The sequence below is a fragment of the Pyrus communis genome, chromosome 10 (genome assembly GCF_041283825.1).
Source record: "Pyrus communis isolate YQ-2024b chromosome 10, ASM4128382v1, whole genome shotgun sequence".
Lineage (NCBI taxonomy): Eukaryota > Viridiplantae > Streptophyta > Magnoliopsida > Rosales > Rosaceae > Pyrus > Pyrus communis.
In genome coordinates this window covers 17,543,570-17,556,459 of record NC_142574.1, presented here as the reverse complement: position 1 = coordinate 17,556,459, position 12,890 = coordinate 17,543,570, and the positions used below count along the sequence as shown (strand labels likewise).

The 12,890-nt window shown below is 33.3% G+C and overlaps 1 protein-coding gene across 2 annotated transcripts; it reads right to left on the bottom strand.

The window, feature by feature from the left end:
- Positions 1-3,100: 3,100 nt before the first annotated feature.
- LOC137729473 (protein kinase STUNTED-like) lies at positions 3,101-10,977 on the bottom strand. Of its 2 annotated transcripts, XR_015952380.1 has the most exons (12): positions 10,623-10,977; positions 10,131-10,412; positions 9,917-9,990; positions 9,707-9,825; positions 9,504-9,619; positions 8,775-9,329; positions 8,441-8,689; positions 8,187-8,350; positions 7,863-8,090; positions 7,622-7,771; positions 7,159-7,517; positions 3,101-3,138 (listed from the first exon to the last, which is right to left on the bottom strand). XR_015952380.1 is itself a non-coding variant. In XM_068468435.2 (11 exons), exons 2-11 carry the CDS (start codon positions 10,300-10,302, stop codon positions 7,257-7,259), a joined length of 2,088 nt encoding a protein of 695 aa, XP_068324536.2. In that variant the 5' UTR covers positions 10,303-10,412; positions 10,623-10,977; the 3' UTR covers positions 7,150-7,256. The 2 variants fall into 2 exon arrangements, 1 of the variants encoding a protein (XP_068324536.2); XM_068468435.2 differs by lacking the exon at positions 3,101-3,138 and having other exon boundaries at positions 7,150-7,517.
- Between the last annotated feature and the right edge of the window lie 1,913 nt (positions 10,978-12,890).

Below are 12,890 nucleotides of genomic sequence, written 5' to 3'. Positions count from 1 at the left end.
TTAAATCGTGATTTTTGGTTGATAACCGTCAAAAAGTTTTGTCCAGTTACTTGATATATGAATGTTTGTTTTTTACAATTTTTGGCATATGTGATCTCGAAGTATATACAAACAAGTTTGACGGTTGGATCGTTGAAACTAGTTTTGTAGAATGCGTATCCCATCAAAATAATATATTTATTAACACTTAAGAGTTTATTCATACTTTCATTAAGTATAACATAAGATTTTGTGGTATCCACTAGTGTAAATATTTTAAATTGAAGATCGAGTTCATTCATTGTATTCATATAAGGTCAAGGAGTGTAGCTATAAAAAATCATCAAAATCGGAGTTAAAATAACCGTTAAATCATGATTTTTCGTTGATAACCGTCGAAAAGTTTTGTCCAGTTACTTGATCTCTGAATGTTTGTTTTTTGAGATTTTTTGCTGATGCGATCTCGATGCATATAGAAACAAGTTTGACGGTTGGATCGTTCAAATTAGTTTCGTAGAATTTGTATCCCATCAAGTTCAATGGTGTCTATATATATATATATATATATATATATTAAGTAGATTTAAATTTATTTATTTTGTACGTATAAGACTTAAGAAATTGAATGATATGTATATTTAAGTCGATCCAGTGGTCACCAATTTTTAATATTTTATTTAATATATATATATATATATATATAATTATTGTAGTTTTTAGGGGTATAAAATTGTTAAATTAATATATATAATTATTATAATAATTTTTTAGGGTTATAAAATTATGAAATTAATATTTTGCTTATCGTGTATCGTGTTATCCACGTGTATACCCGAACCAACCCGTTATCTTAACAGGTGCTTATTGGGTTACCCGATTCGTTATCGTGTCGACCCGAACACCTGTTAAGTTCGTGTCGTGTCGTGTCGGGTTATCGGGTCGTGTCAAAAATTGCCAAACCTAGTAAAGCCTACAACTATCAAGTTAATTCTTGCATTAGCTGCACAGTTCAACTAAACTCTTAGATAAATGGATGTGAAAAATGCATTTTTGCATGAAGTTCTTCAAGAGAAGATGTATATAGAACAACCTTTAGGATTTCAAAGTTCAACACATCCTTTCAACTATGTTTGCAAGTTATACAAGTTTTTATATGGCCTTAAACAGGTTCCTAGAGCCTTAAATGATAGGTTCACAAGTTTTTTACCAGGTTTGGTGTTCAAAGCTTCATAAGCTGATCCTTATCTGTTTGTTCAACATTCATCTAAAGGCATTGTGATTGTGCTACTATATGTTGATAATGTGATACTTACTGGTAGCAGTTCTGAGTTAATTTCAAATGTAATCACAAATCTCATAGCTGAATTTGATTTGAAAGATTTGGGGAAAATGCATTATTTCTTGGGGTTGAAGATTAGTTACACACAAAAAGGGTTATTTGTGTCACAAACAAAGTACGTCAATGAATTGGTTAAAATGGCTGATTTATAGGATTTTAAGCCTTTAAGGTTTAAGGTTTAAGGTTTAGGAATGATGGAAAACCATATCATAGTCCTGATCAATACAGAAGGATTATTGGAGCTATTCAGTATCTCACATTTACAAGACCAGATATAGCATTCTCAGTGAATCAAGCATATCAATTCATGCACAATTCTCTGGAATCACATGTTATTCAGTTAAAAGGATCATCAGATATCTCAAAGGCACTTCAAATCTTGGTATTCAATTTAGACTATGACCAATACATCTCCAATCCTACAATGATGCAAATTAGGCTGGTGACCCAAATGACAGAAAATCCACTTCATGCTTTGTTATTTATCCTGGTTCAAATCCAATTTCTTGGGCATCAAAGAAGCAACACATAGTTTCAAGGTCTTCCACAGAAGCTGAGTACAGAGTTTTAGCAATCACAGCTAAAGAACTAACTTGGATTAGGCAGTTGTTTTGTAATTTACATGTTGATATTCATCTACCTCTAGTCGTATATTGCTATAATATCCCAGCTATAGCTCTTTCAACAAATCTAGTGTTTCATGCCAAGTCAAAACACATTGAGATAGACTATCACTTTGTGAGAGAAATGGTCACTCAAGGAGATCTTCATATACAACATGTTTCTTTTGCTGAGCAATTTGCAAATATACTTACAAAAGGCTTGGCAGCACCCTTGTTTCAACAACACTGTGGCAATATTATGCTCAGTTAACTTGAGCATACGATTGAGGGGGATGTAAGGATCCACGTGAAGAGAAGATCAAAGGTCAAACTAAATGACACTTGTTAGTAGATTGATGAGTGAGCTGTTATAGGTTGTCACAAGTTAGTTGAGATAAGGAGGAGAGATAGTTGTTTAGCTAAATATCAGTTAAGTAAGGGAGAAATATATAACAACCATTGTAATGATAACTTGATCATCAAGAAATCAATATACAGTTTCACTTTCTCTCTCTTCTCTCCTTCTATTCTTCTACATTATGTGAACCTCTCAAGAACAAATTCATCAATATTAACACAACATAGATAAGTTAAATACAAATATCTAAGAAATACCATAAATTAGAATCCACAAGCAATTTAGATTTCACCAGGTATTTGAGAAAACCTCAAATTTATTGATTGAAAGATAATAAGATATTGTTCACAAGGAATTCTAATAGAAAAGAAAAATGCGAAACAAAATATCCTCAAAACTTAAAATCTCGTTTTGGGCTAGCAAAACAAAAAATTTCTCCAAAATCCAAAGAGCCCATATGCAAGGGCAAAGCTTTGCATCTTGTTTGTGACACCGTTCAATTCAAAAGGCCAGTCATGACCCAAATTCGCAATGCTTGGCCCTTGATGCCAATTTTACACTTTTTCAACTGTTCTTCGATCCTTTCGATCATCTGCTGTTCCACATCATTTATACTCAATTTTTTTATGCCAATTTTACATAAACCGCACGAGAATCACATAAATATAAAACTAGTAGTAACCAAAGGTCTACGTATGACTTTTGCATCTGAGCCCAATCGGTTGACTGCTTTGAACAACAAGTTTCATTATACCACTAAGCTACAAAATGTTAGCCTCACATTCTGTGATCATGTTGAAAACTGAGTTTCTGACAAGCTAATTTAAACAAGCTATAGATTTTCATCCTTTCACATAGGCCTGGCAATTTCTGACACGACCCGATAACCCGACACGACACGACACGAAATTAACAGGTGTTTGGGTCGACACGATAACGAATCGGGTCGTTATCGGGTACTCCTTGTGGTCTCTTAGATCCTAGTACGGTCTCTTTGGCCTCAATTGAGTCAGCTTACCTGCTCCCGATAAGCACCTGTTAAGATAACGGGTTGGTTCGGGTATACACGTGGGTAAGACGATACACGATAAGCAGAATATTATTTTTATAATTTTATAACCCTAAAAAAATACTGTAATAATTATATACATTAATTTTACAATTTTATACCCCTAAAAATTATAATAAATATATATATATATATATATATTAAATTAACTATAAAATTTATAATAATTATAATAATTATATATACTATAATAATTATACCCCCAAAATATTAAGTCTATCTATAATAATTATATATATATATATATATATATTAAATTTTATAAAAACTATAATAATTATTAATTAATAATTTAATATGCATGAATATGATGCATTGCATTGCATCCATTGAAATTTGATGTGATTTGTTTCCATTCAAATTTCAATAATGAATTTCTTGCCGTTGCCAACTTGCCGCCCTTTTTGAAAAAAAAAATGGAGGGAAAATGAAAATGTTAAGAAAAGTTGAAAATGAAACAAAAAAGTGAGGGAATTAGGGAAAGATGTTGGAGGGAAAAGTGAAAATGATAAGAAAAAGTTGAAAAGGAAACAAAAAAGAGAGGGAAAAATGAAAATTAATAGAAGTGGTGAGAAATTTTTTATTTTTATTTTTTAAGTTATTAACTTTTTATCACACACATGACTGTCATGACATATCTCACTATTTTTATAATGACACACGTGACACGTGATGTATGTACTATTCCGTGTACCAGTCAATTATAATTTATACGTACAAAATAAATATATTTAAATCTACTTAATAAATATATATACACACACACACACACACGGAACTTGATTGATGGCATACGAATTCTCCAAAACTAATTTCAACGATCCCAACCGTCAAACTTGTTTATATATGCTTTGAGATCACATCAACAAAAAATCATAAAAAATAAACATTCAGAGATCAAGTAACGGGACAAAGCTTTTCAACGGTTATAAACGAAAAATCACGATTTAACGGTTATTTTAACTCCGATTTTGAAGATTTTTTATAACTACACTCCTTGACCCTATATGAATACAATGAATGAATTCGATCTTCAATTTAAAATATTTACACAAGTGGATACCACAAAATCTTATGTTATACTTAATGAAAGTATAAATAAACTCTAAGTGTTAGTCAATCTATCGTTTTACGAATTCTCCAAAACTAATTTCAACGATCCAAACCGTCAAAATTGTTTGTATATGCTTGGAGATCACATTAGCAAAAAATCACCAAAAAAAAACATTCAGAGATCAAGTAACGGGACAAAGCTTTTCAACGGTTATAAACAAAAAATCATGATTTAACGGTTATTTTAACTCCGATTTTGATGATTTTTTATAACTACACTCATTGACCCTATATGAATACAATGAATGAATTCGATCTTCAATTTAAAATATTTACACAAGTGGATACCACAAAATCTTATGTTATACTTAATGAAAGTATAAATAAACTCTAAGTGTTAGTCAATCTATCGTTTTACGAATTCTCCAAAACTAATTTCAATGATCCAAACCGTCAAAATTGTTTGTATATGCTTGGAGATCACATCAGCAAAAAATCACAAAAAAAAACATTCAAAGATCAAGTAACGGGACAAAGCTTTTCCACGGTTATAAACAAAAAATCACGATTTAACGGTTATTTTAACTCCGATTTTGATGATTTTTTATAACTACACTCCTTGACCCTATATGAATACAATAAATGAATTCGATCTTCAATTTAAAATATTTACACAAGTGGATACCACAAAATCTTATGTTATACTTAATGAAAGTATAAATAAACTCTAAGTGTTAGTCAATCTATCGTTTTACGAATTCTCCAAAACTAATTTCAACGATCCAAACCGTCAAAATTGTTTGTATATGCTTGGAGATCACATCAGCAAAAAATCACAAAAAAAAAAACATTCAGAGATCAAGTAACGGGACAAAGCTTTTCAACGGTTATAAACGAAAAATCACGATTTAACGGTTATTTTAACTCCGATTTTGATGATTTTTTATAACTACACTCCTTGACCCTATATGAATACAATGAATGAATTCGATCTTCAATTTAAAATATTTACACAAGTGGATACCACAAAATCTTATGTTATACTAAATAAAAGTATAAATAAACTCTAAGTGTTAGTCAATCTATCGTTTTACGAATTCTCCAAAACTAATTTCAACGATCCAAACCGTCAAAATTGTTTGTATATGCTTGGAGATCACATCAACAAAAAATCACAAAAAAAAAAACATTTAGAGATCAAGTAACGGGACAAAGCTTTTCAACGGCTATAAACGAAAAATCACGATTTAACGGTTATTTTAACTCTGATTTTGATGATTTTTTATAACTACACTCCTTGACCCTATATGAATACAATGAATGAATTCGATCTTCAATTTAAAATATTTACACAAGCGGATACCACAAATCGTATGTTATACTTAATGAAAGTATAAATAAACTCTAAGTGTTAGTCAATCTATCGTTTTACGAATTCTTCAAAACTAATTTCAACGATCCAAACCGTCAAAATTGTTTGTATATGCTTGGAGATCACATCAGTAAAAAATCACAAAAAAAAAAACATTCAAAGATCAAGTAACGGGACAAAGCTTTTCAACGGTTATAAACGAAAAATCACGATTTAACGGTTATTTTAACTCTGATTTTGATGATTTTTTATAACTACACTCCTTGACCCTATATGAATACAATGAATGAATTCGATCTTCAATTTAAAATATTTACACAAGTGGATACCACAAAATCTTATGTTATACTTAATGAAAGTATAAATAAACTCTAAGTGTTAGTCAATCTATCGTTTTACGAATTCTCCAAAACTAATTTCAACGATCCAAACCGTCAAAATTGTTTGTATATGCTTGGAGATCACATCAGCAAAAAATCACAAAAAAAAAACATTCAGAGATCAAGTAACGGGACAAAGCTTTTCGACGGTTATAAACGAAAAATCAAGATTTAACGGTTATTTTAACTCTGATTTTGATGAATTTTTACAGCTACACTCCTTGACCCTATATGAATACAAAGAATGAATTTGATCTTCAATTTAAAATATTTACACTAGTGGATGTGGATATCACAAAATCTTATGTTATAATTTATATACTTAATAAAAGTATGAATCAACTATTTGGAAAAGGAGGTAATATATTTTTATATGGTATAGTATTATTATTTTATTTATTTTCATAATTATTTTGTTTAACTTTTCATAATTGAATGATTTTTAATGTTTGCTTTTTCTATACTTAGTTTATGCGGAAGAGAGTTCTGACGTGGAAAATCTTACTGAAAACATCTTCAACATAACTCTTGAAGGCAATAGATCAAGCCAAAGTTCCAATACAATTTCATGATGATCGATGTAAATTGAAGGTTTTGTAAATGGAGGTGTAAATTTTTGAGAAAGACTTACAATCTTAAAAACAAAAACTCTTTATCCTTGCACATTTAATATTTGTAATAGATTAGTAGTGTATGTATTATTTTTTTTTATTAGGCTTTTATTTTCGATTGTAGATATAGTACTTGAACGAGAAATGTTTTAATGTTTTGAAGTAATATTTATGTGGCAATGTGTGGTATGTGCAAATTTTAAAAAAATATATTTTTTTCTTAACGGGTCATAACGGGTCGGGTCACTTTACCCGTTGGGTAAAGTTACACGACCTGTTAAGGACCCGTTAAGATAACGGGTGTGACACGACACGACCCGTTAAGATAACAGGTGTTACACGAAAACGACACGAACACGATAGACACGACCCGTTTGCGAGGCCTACTTTCACACTATCACTTCAACGATTTAATTGTACAAGTTTATTTACAATCCACCCCAACCATTGGGTGCACACTTTTTTTTTTTTGATTTCCAATATTGTACATATGCTAATCAAAGCTTGATGATCTGCTCCATTTTCCCTTCAAATATTCTTCCCACGAAAGGCTGTTGCTTCGCTCCACACTACTTGACGATGTTGTTGTATCATCATCCACATCGAGCAGTGCAAGACCTAAATGTAACTCTACGCTCGAGTTTGGATAAACTTCATCATCATTATCATCCCGGTTTTCTGACTCCTCGTTGTCAAAAGATTGAGAGTTCACTTGCTTTTCGACATCTGATTCCCCTTTTAGAAGCTTCAGTATCTGAGGGGAAAGAAAAAGCATGATGAAACTTGGAATCCTTTCCACATTAAAACTAAACAGAAACTTATTTCCTACAAGTTAGTAAGCAAAAGAAATTTTTGTACCTCACTCATTTTTGGACGAAGGCGGGCTGAGCGTGTGATGCATAGTTTCGCTGCCCGAACCATTCTCAGCACCTGAACCTCATCGAACTTTGCATCCAAATTCGGATCCAGTAAGTCTTTGACATCCCCGCTCTCTATTTTCGACTTTGCCTAAGATGGAATTCAATGTCACTTATCCGAAACAGATCAATTAGGTGAAAATTAAGAATGAAAAATCAAATTATAAAGGTGACTCTCTTACCCACATGACCAAGCTTTCTTGTTCTTTGGGAGTCTCAGAGCCAATTGGTTTTCGTCCTGATAATAATTCAAGCAGGACCACTCCAAATGCATAAACATCAATCTTGTCACTGATTTTTCCATACATGAAATATTCAGGAGCAAGATAACCAAATGTTCCCACCACATTGCATTCAGTCTTAAAAGATGTAGTTGTTGGTCCCCAGATTGCAAGGCCAAAATCCGATAACTGTCATGTAGATGCAAGCATTTAGTCAGTTTCAGAGACACTTAAGGTTGTGGTCATATTTTAAACACCATCTATATTACTTCGATTAAGCGGTACCTGTGGTTCAAGATCTTTGGTGAGAAGAATGTTTGAGGACTTGACATCTCTATGAATAACTGGTTGAGGACATTTTCCATGCAGATAATTGAGGGCTTCAGCAATCCCAACAGCAGCATTAAATCTCACCTCCCATGACAATACAAATTTGTCTTTGTTCTTGCCTACATCAATTATCATCTTGAAATCAACATGGGTTTTGAAACTTCTTACCAAGAATGTAAAACATAGGATAAAAGTACTTGAACATTTACCATGTAAGTTTCCCTCTAAGCTTCCTTTAGGTAAGAAATCATAAACAGAAATGAGAACATTGTCTTTGATACAAAACCCGAGCATAGGCAAAATGTGTTTGTGCTTCAAGGAAGATATAATATCGGCTTCATGAACAAAATCCTTCCATGCATCTTTTGATGACTTCATAAGCTTTACTGCCACTGGCTTGCCATTTGGAAGAGTTCCCTTGTACACTAGGTTGCATCCTCCTTTTCCGATAAGATTTTCTGTTAAAATACAAAGAACTTAATCGATAGAGAAGTATTTAAAAGAATTCAAACAGAGACAAGGGAAGGAAAAATTATTTCAAACCTGAGGCGAATTGAGAAGTTGAAGCCTTCAGAAGCTCATGATTGAACCATTTGCAACCAGATGAGTTTGTTTTGAGCAGACGCTTAAACCCTTCAGGAAGTTTATCGAAAGTAGGAAAACTACCCTCCATACTCTCATGAACAATGTCAACAATACTTCGTTCAAATGGATTTTCTTTGATAGTTGTACACTGAGGAGACTGCCGTGGAGAGCGGTCTTGCAAGCTCATCACCCATTGCACCACAGACATGTCCCTTGTGGCGGATAATTGAGGATCTGCAGAATTCGCTCTTCGAAGTAGGGGCCAACCAAGGCTCTTATCCACATGTCCTGCTGCACCAAGTGAAACTGATCTCCAAGGCACTCTCTTTTGTTCATTCTTTGTGTCTTCACTGCCGTGCTTCGAACCATCTAGGGAGCTCTTTGCCATATCAGAAGGTGATTTCGGGGTTTCTCTATGCGCCTCGAAGTCACTAAATTCATATGAGTATCCTTTGGGAGTGAGACTCTCAAAGCAAAGACTTGGTCTTGGGTCTTCGGTGAGACCTACCAAAGCTGAAAAACAGAATGTAGTATTCATTTTTAATTTCTAATTCGAGTGATATTCTAATAAAAATGTATTGCAGGGAGTGGGTTCGAATTTGAGTGCAGAGGGTGGAGCAGGCAGTTCTAACCAACTTGGCTACGCCTAAGTCTGCAGAATTTAGTATTTTGACTCAAAACACCAACCTGGTAGTTGATTGCTGGTACACCGTCTGAACACAATTTTCCCATTGTGGATGGCCACAACATCAGTGATCGGTGGCAATTTCTTAGCATAGAATTTCGCCGTAGAATCCCAACCGCTGCAAATGAACTCTTCTTAGAGTAATGAGACAAAAATCTTGAAAACTAATGCAAGTTTCTTTCTGAGATCAATCTTTGTCCCTTACCCTAGAGTTTTTGGCTTACTTGTGCCCACAACTATGGCCACTGTAGAATGGTTTTTCGCCTCTCTAACTAGAGCTTTTCGGATTGACCTTCCTGTCAAGACCTGACCGATGAGCTCTACCTGAAATTTAAAGCATAAAAATCCATGACCAGTCTCAAGTTTTGGAACAATTGAACCAGTGCTAGAGTAGTGAAGATTAAGAAGTATAGACATTTTTCATGTCACGTAGCCCCTCATAAGCCTCTACGTAACCATCCAACATCTTCTTGGTTTTCGAGACATAATCTGTACATAATAAACGTTATGTCACCAACAATCTCGCATTTTATGCTGTCAAGCTCGATCTGAATAGCTAATATGAACCAAATTAAAGATAACATTATTGAAAAATAGATGAAAATTAAACTAAATCTGCAGACATTTACCAGAACTTCGACAGACATGAACTGCAATCACGCATTCTCCGGGCTCGGCAACTTTAACGAGAGCCCATCCGAGCAGCTCTGTGCTCTGGCTATCAATTGGAATCCCAACCAACACAACATTCTTCTTATTCTTCTTCTTTATCAAACCTCTCAATACCTCCTCAAGTATCATTCTCTTTATGTTTATGCCTCTCTCTCTCTCTCTCTCTCACAATCTCACCATTTCTACAAATCTTTTCTGTTTTGCAACCTTCGCACTTCTTGAATTTAACATTTCAACCTCTGCAACAAAAACGCTACATAAAATTAGAAAAACCCAAATTTCCCATCAAAAGATTGCAGATTCATAAAATTCCAAGAAATCCCATTTGAAAACTTGAGAAAAAGCATTGTATGACGTATAAAAAAAGAAGAGATAAAGCAGAATCAAGAAGAAGATAAACGTCAACCGACAAAAACAAAAAAAGAACCAAGAAAAAAAGAAACATGTACCTAAATCTTGTACCGACTCCTGGCTCAATCCAAACATGTTGTTTAAAAGCCAATGCTGCCAAGTAAGCATCAGCAGCCTTACCTACTGTAACTAAATTCAACACCCAGAAATTCAAATAAATTAAATATTAACAAAAACGAGTGCTAATCTTTAAAAAAAAAAAAAAAAACTTAAAAAGGAAATCAAAAACAAAAAAAAAGAAATTCAGAAAAACTGTGGGTTCTGGGAAATGTGTCGGCGAGAGAGTGAATTCCCGCCAAAAGTGGACAAACCTCTTTATTTTTATCCCTTTTTTTTCTTACTTTTTGTTTTTATTTTCTGTGTTGTTTTTTGGTTCTTGTATAAAGTGAGAGTAGAAATTGAGAAGGTTATGAGAGGACGTTAAAAACCGGCAGTTTCGCGGGAAATCCTAGAAATGCGACAAAAGAGGGCAGACGGACTTGGACCAGCTTTTTGCGGATTAACGAACAACAGGAGGAGAAGAGGGCTGTAGACGGCTGCAGCCGTACCATTTATTTATATTCAATTTTTTAAAAGAGGATTTGTCATGATATTCTATCGTTTCGGAAGTCAAGAAGATTTACAAAAGCCTTTCAGCTTCTTCATCATCATGCGAATTACTAACGCCAAAAATTAAACTCAAAACATGCAACATGAAATATAGGCTTGAAATTTGCCTTCAACTACTGAGACATTCCATAGTAGTGCTTAAACAAAAAAATAAATAAAAATGGAGTCACGATGGCTAAAATTGTCGCATCAAACTTTTGGACAAAAAAAATTGGCATATTTATTTGAAGATTTTATAATTGGGGGTCGGTTCTAACCCTAATGTAGCTTGGTAGTGAATATGAATAAAATGTAGATGGGGGGAGTTTTCATAAACTAGTGGTCTATTTTTTAGATTAAGCCTTTAAAAAATGAGTTCCATAACTAGTTAATTGAAAGTGGCTTGGTTGGTGGAGTGTGGCCAATGGCATGACATTCTTTAAAGAATAATACCAATCGGATTTGAAGAATAAAAATTTGAAGTTAAGTGAATAAGGAGGTGCTCATCTTCTATAGTCAATATCGTTATGTACGTGTACGTTTTAAGTTAAGAGATGACAAATTTCACCAAAAATAAGAAGATGAAAATCATAGATTATGTGATGAGAAAATTCTGTTTTGCTTTGTTATTTTTTGCACATTTTAGTCAAAAGCCACCTTAGGAACCATGGGCGGATGGAAGTAGGGACTAAGGTGGTCCAAGGACCATCCGAATCTGGAAAATATACATGTGAAGGTCTTTGGGGACCCTCCGAATATCTGGTATGTGTTCCTTTTGTACCTACTAAATGTTTAATATAATGCATGCTAGGCATATCTCAACATGTTGCGTTGACAGTACTCAACAAGTTCTCCCTATATCACTCATTAGATTGCTTTGGCATACGCAATATATGTTGACATGTGCATAACGAGCCCACCAAGTTAATAAACTGCTTTTTTTTCAACACTTCACGCTATGTTCCTATCTAAAAAAACTTGTATTTAACACTGTGATTTCCCAAAGTTCAAATCCTAGATCTACCTCTAGGTTGGAACTATATTTTCTATTTTTACAAATGAAAATCATTGTCAAGTGTCAGTTATAATGCCTTGACTTTATATGATTAGTTTCAACTTTTAAGTAAGGGAGTTGATTTTCACACTTATTTTAGCACCTCACGTCTCTTTTTATTTATATCCATATTCACTATATAAATTAATTAAGAAGCCACACACAATGGCCATAAATAATTACAAGTGTATAAGAGTTTGTTTGGATGTGTTTTTAAAATAATTGAAAGCGTTTTTAAAATAAAATCTTTTTGGGTTTCAAAAGCACTTGAAGTGTTTTTTGCAAGAAGCACTAGTTATGTGCTTTCTCCAGGAAGCACTTTAAGTGTTTTTTCATGATTTACTTGCATTTTTACCAAGAATTGGTTTTAAAAATATTTTCACTAAAAGCGCTTTCAGTCATTTTAAAAGTACATTCAACAAGCTCTAAGAAGGAAGAAGAAAAAAGATGTGTGAAAACTATTTTCTTTTTAATAACATGTAATAGCATTAAAGGACAACCGTTGTACCGCCTTAGCTTGATGACATTGTGCGATCGGTCAGCTTAAAACTTTCATTAGTCAAATCATATATATATCAATCACAATCTTATACCAACTAATTCTGCTAGTTAGTTGGTGTTTTAGTCTTTTAAGTATTTTTCTTCTCAAATGTTAATTGTGTTT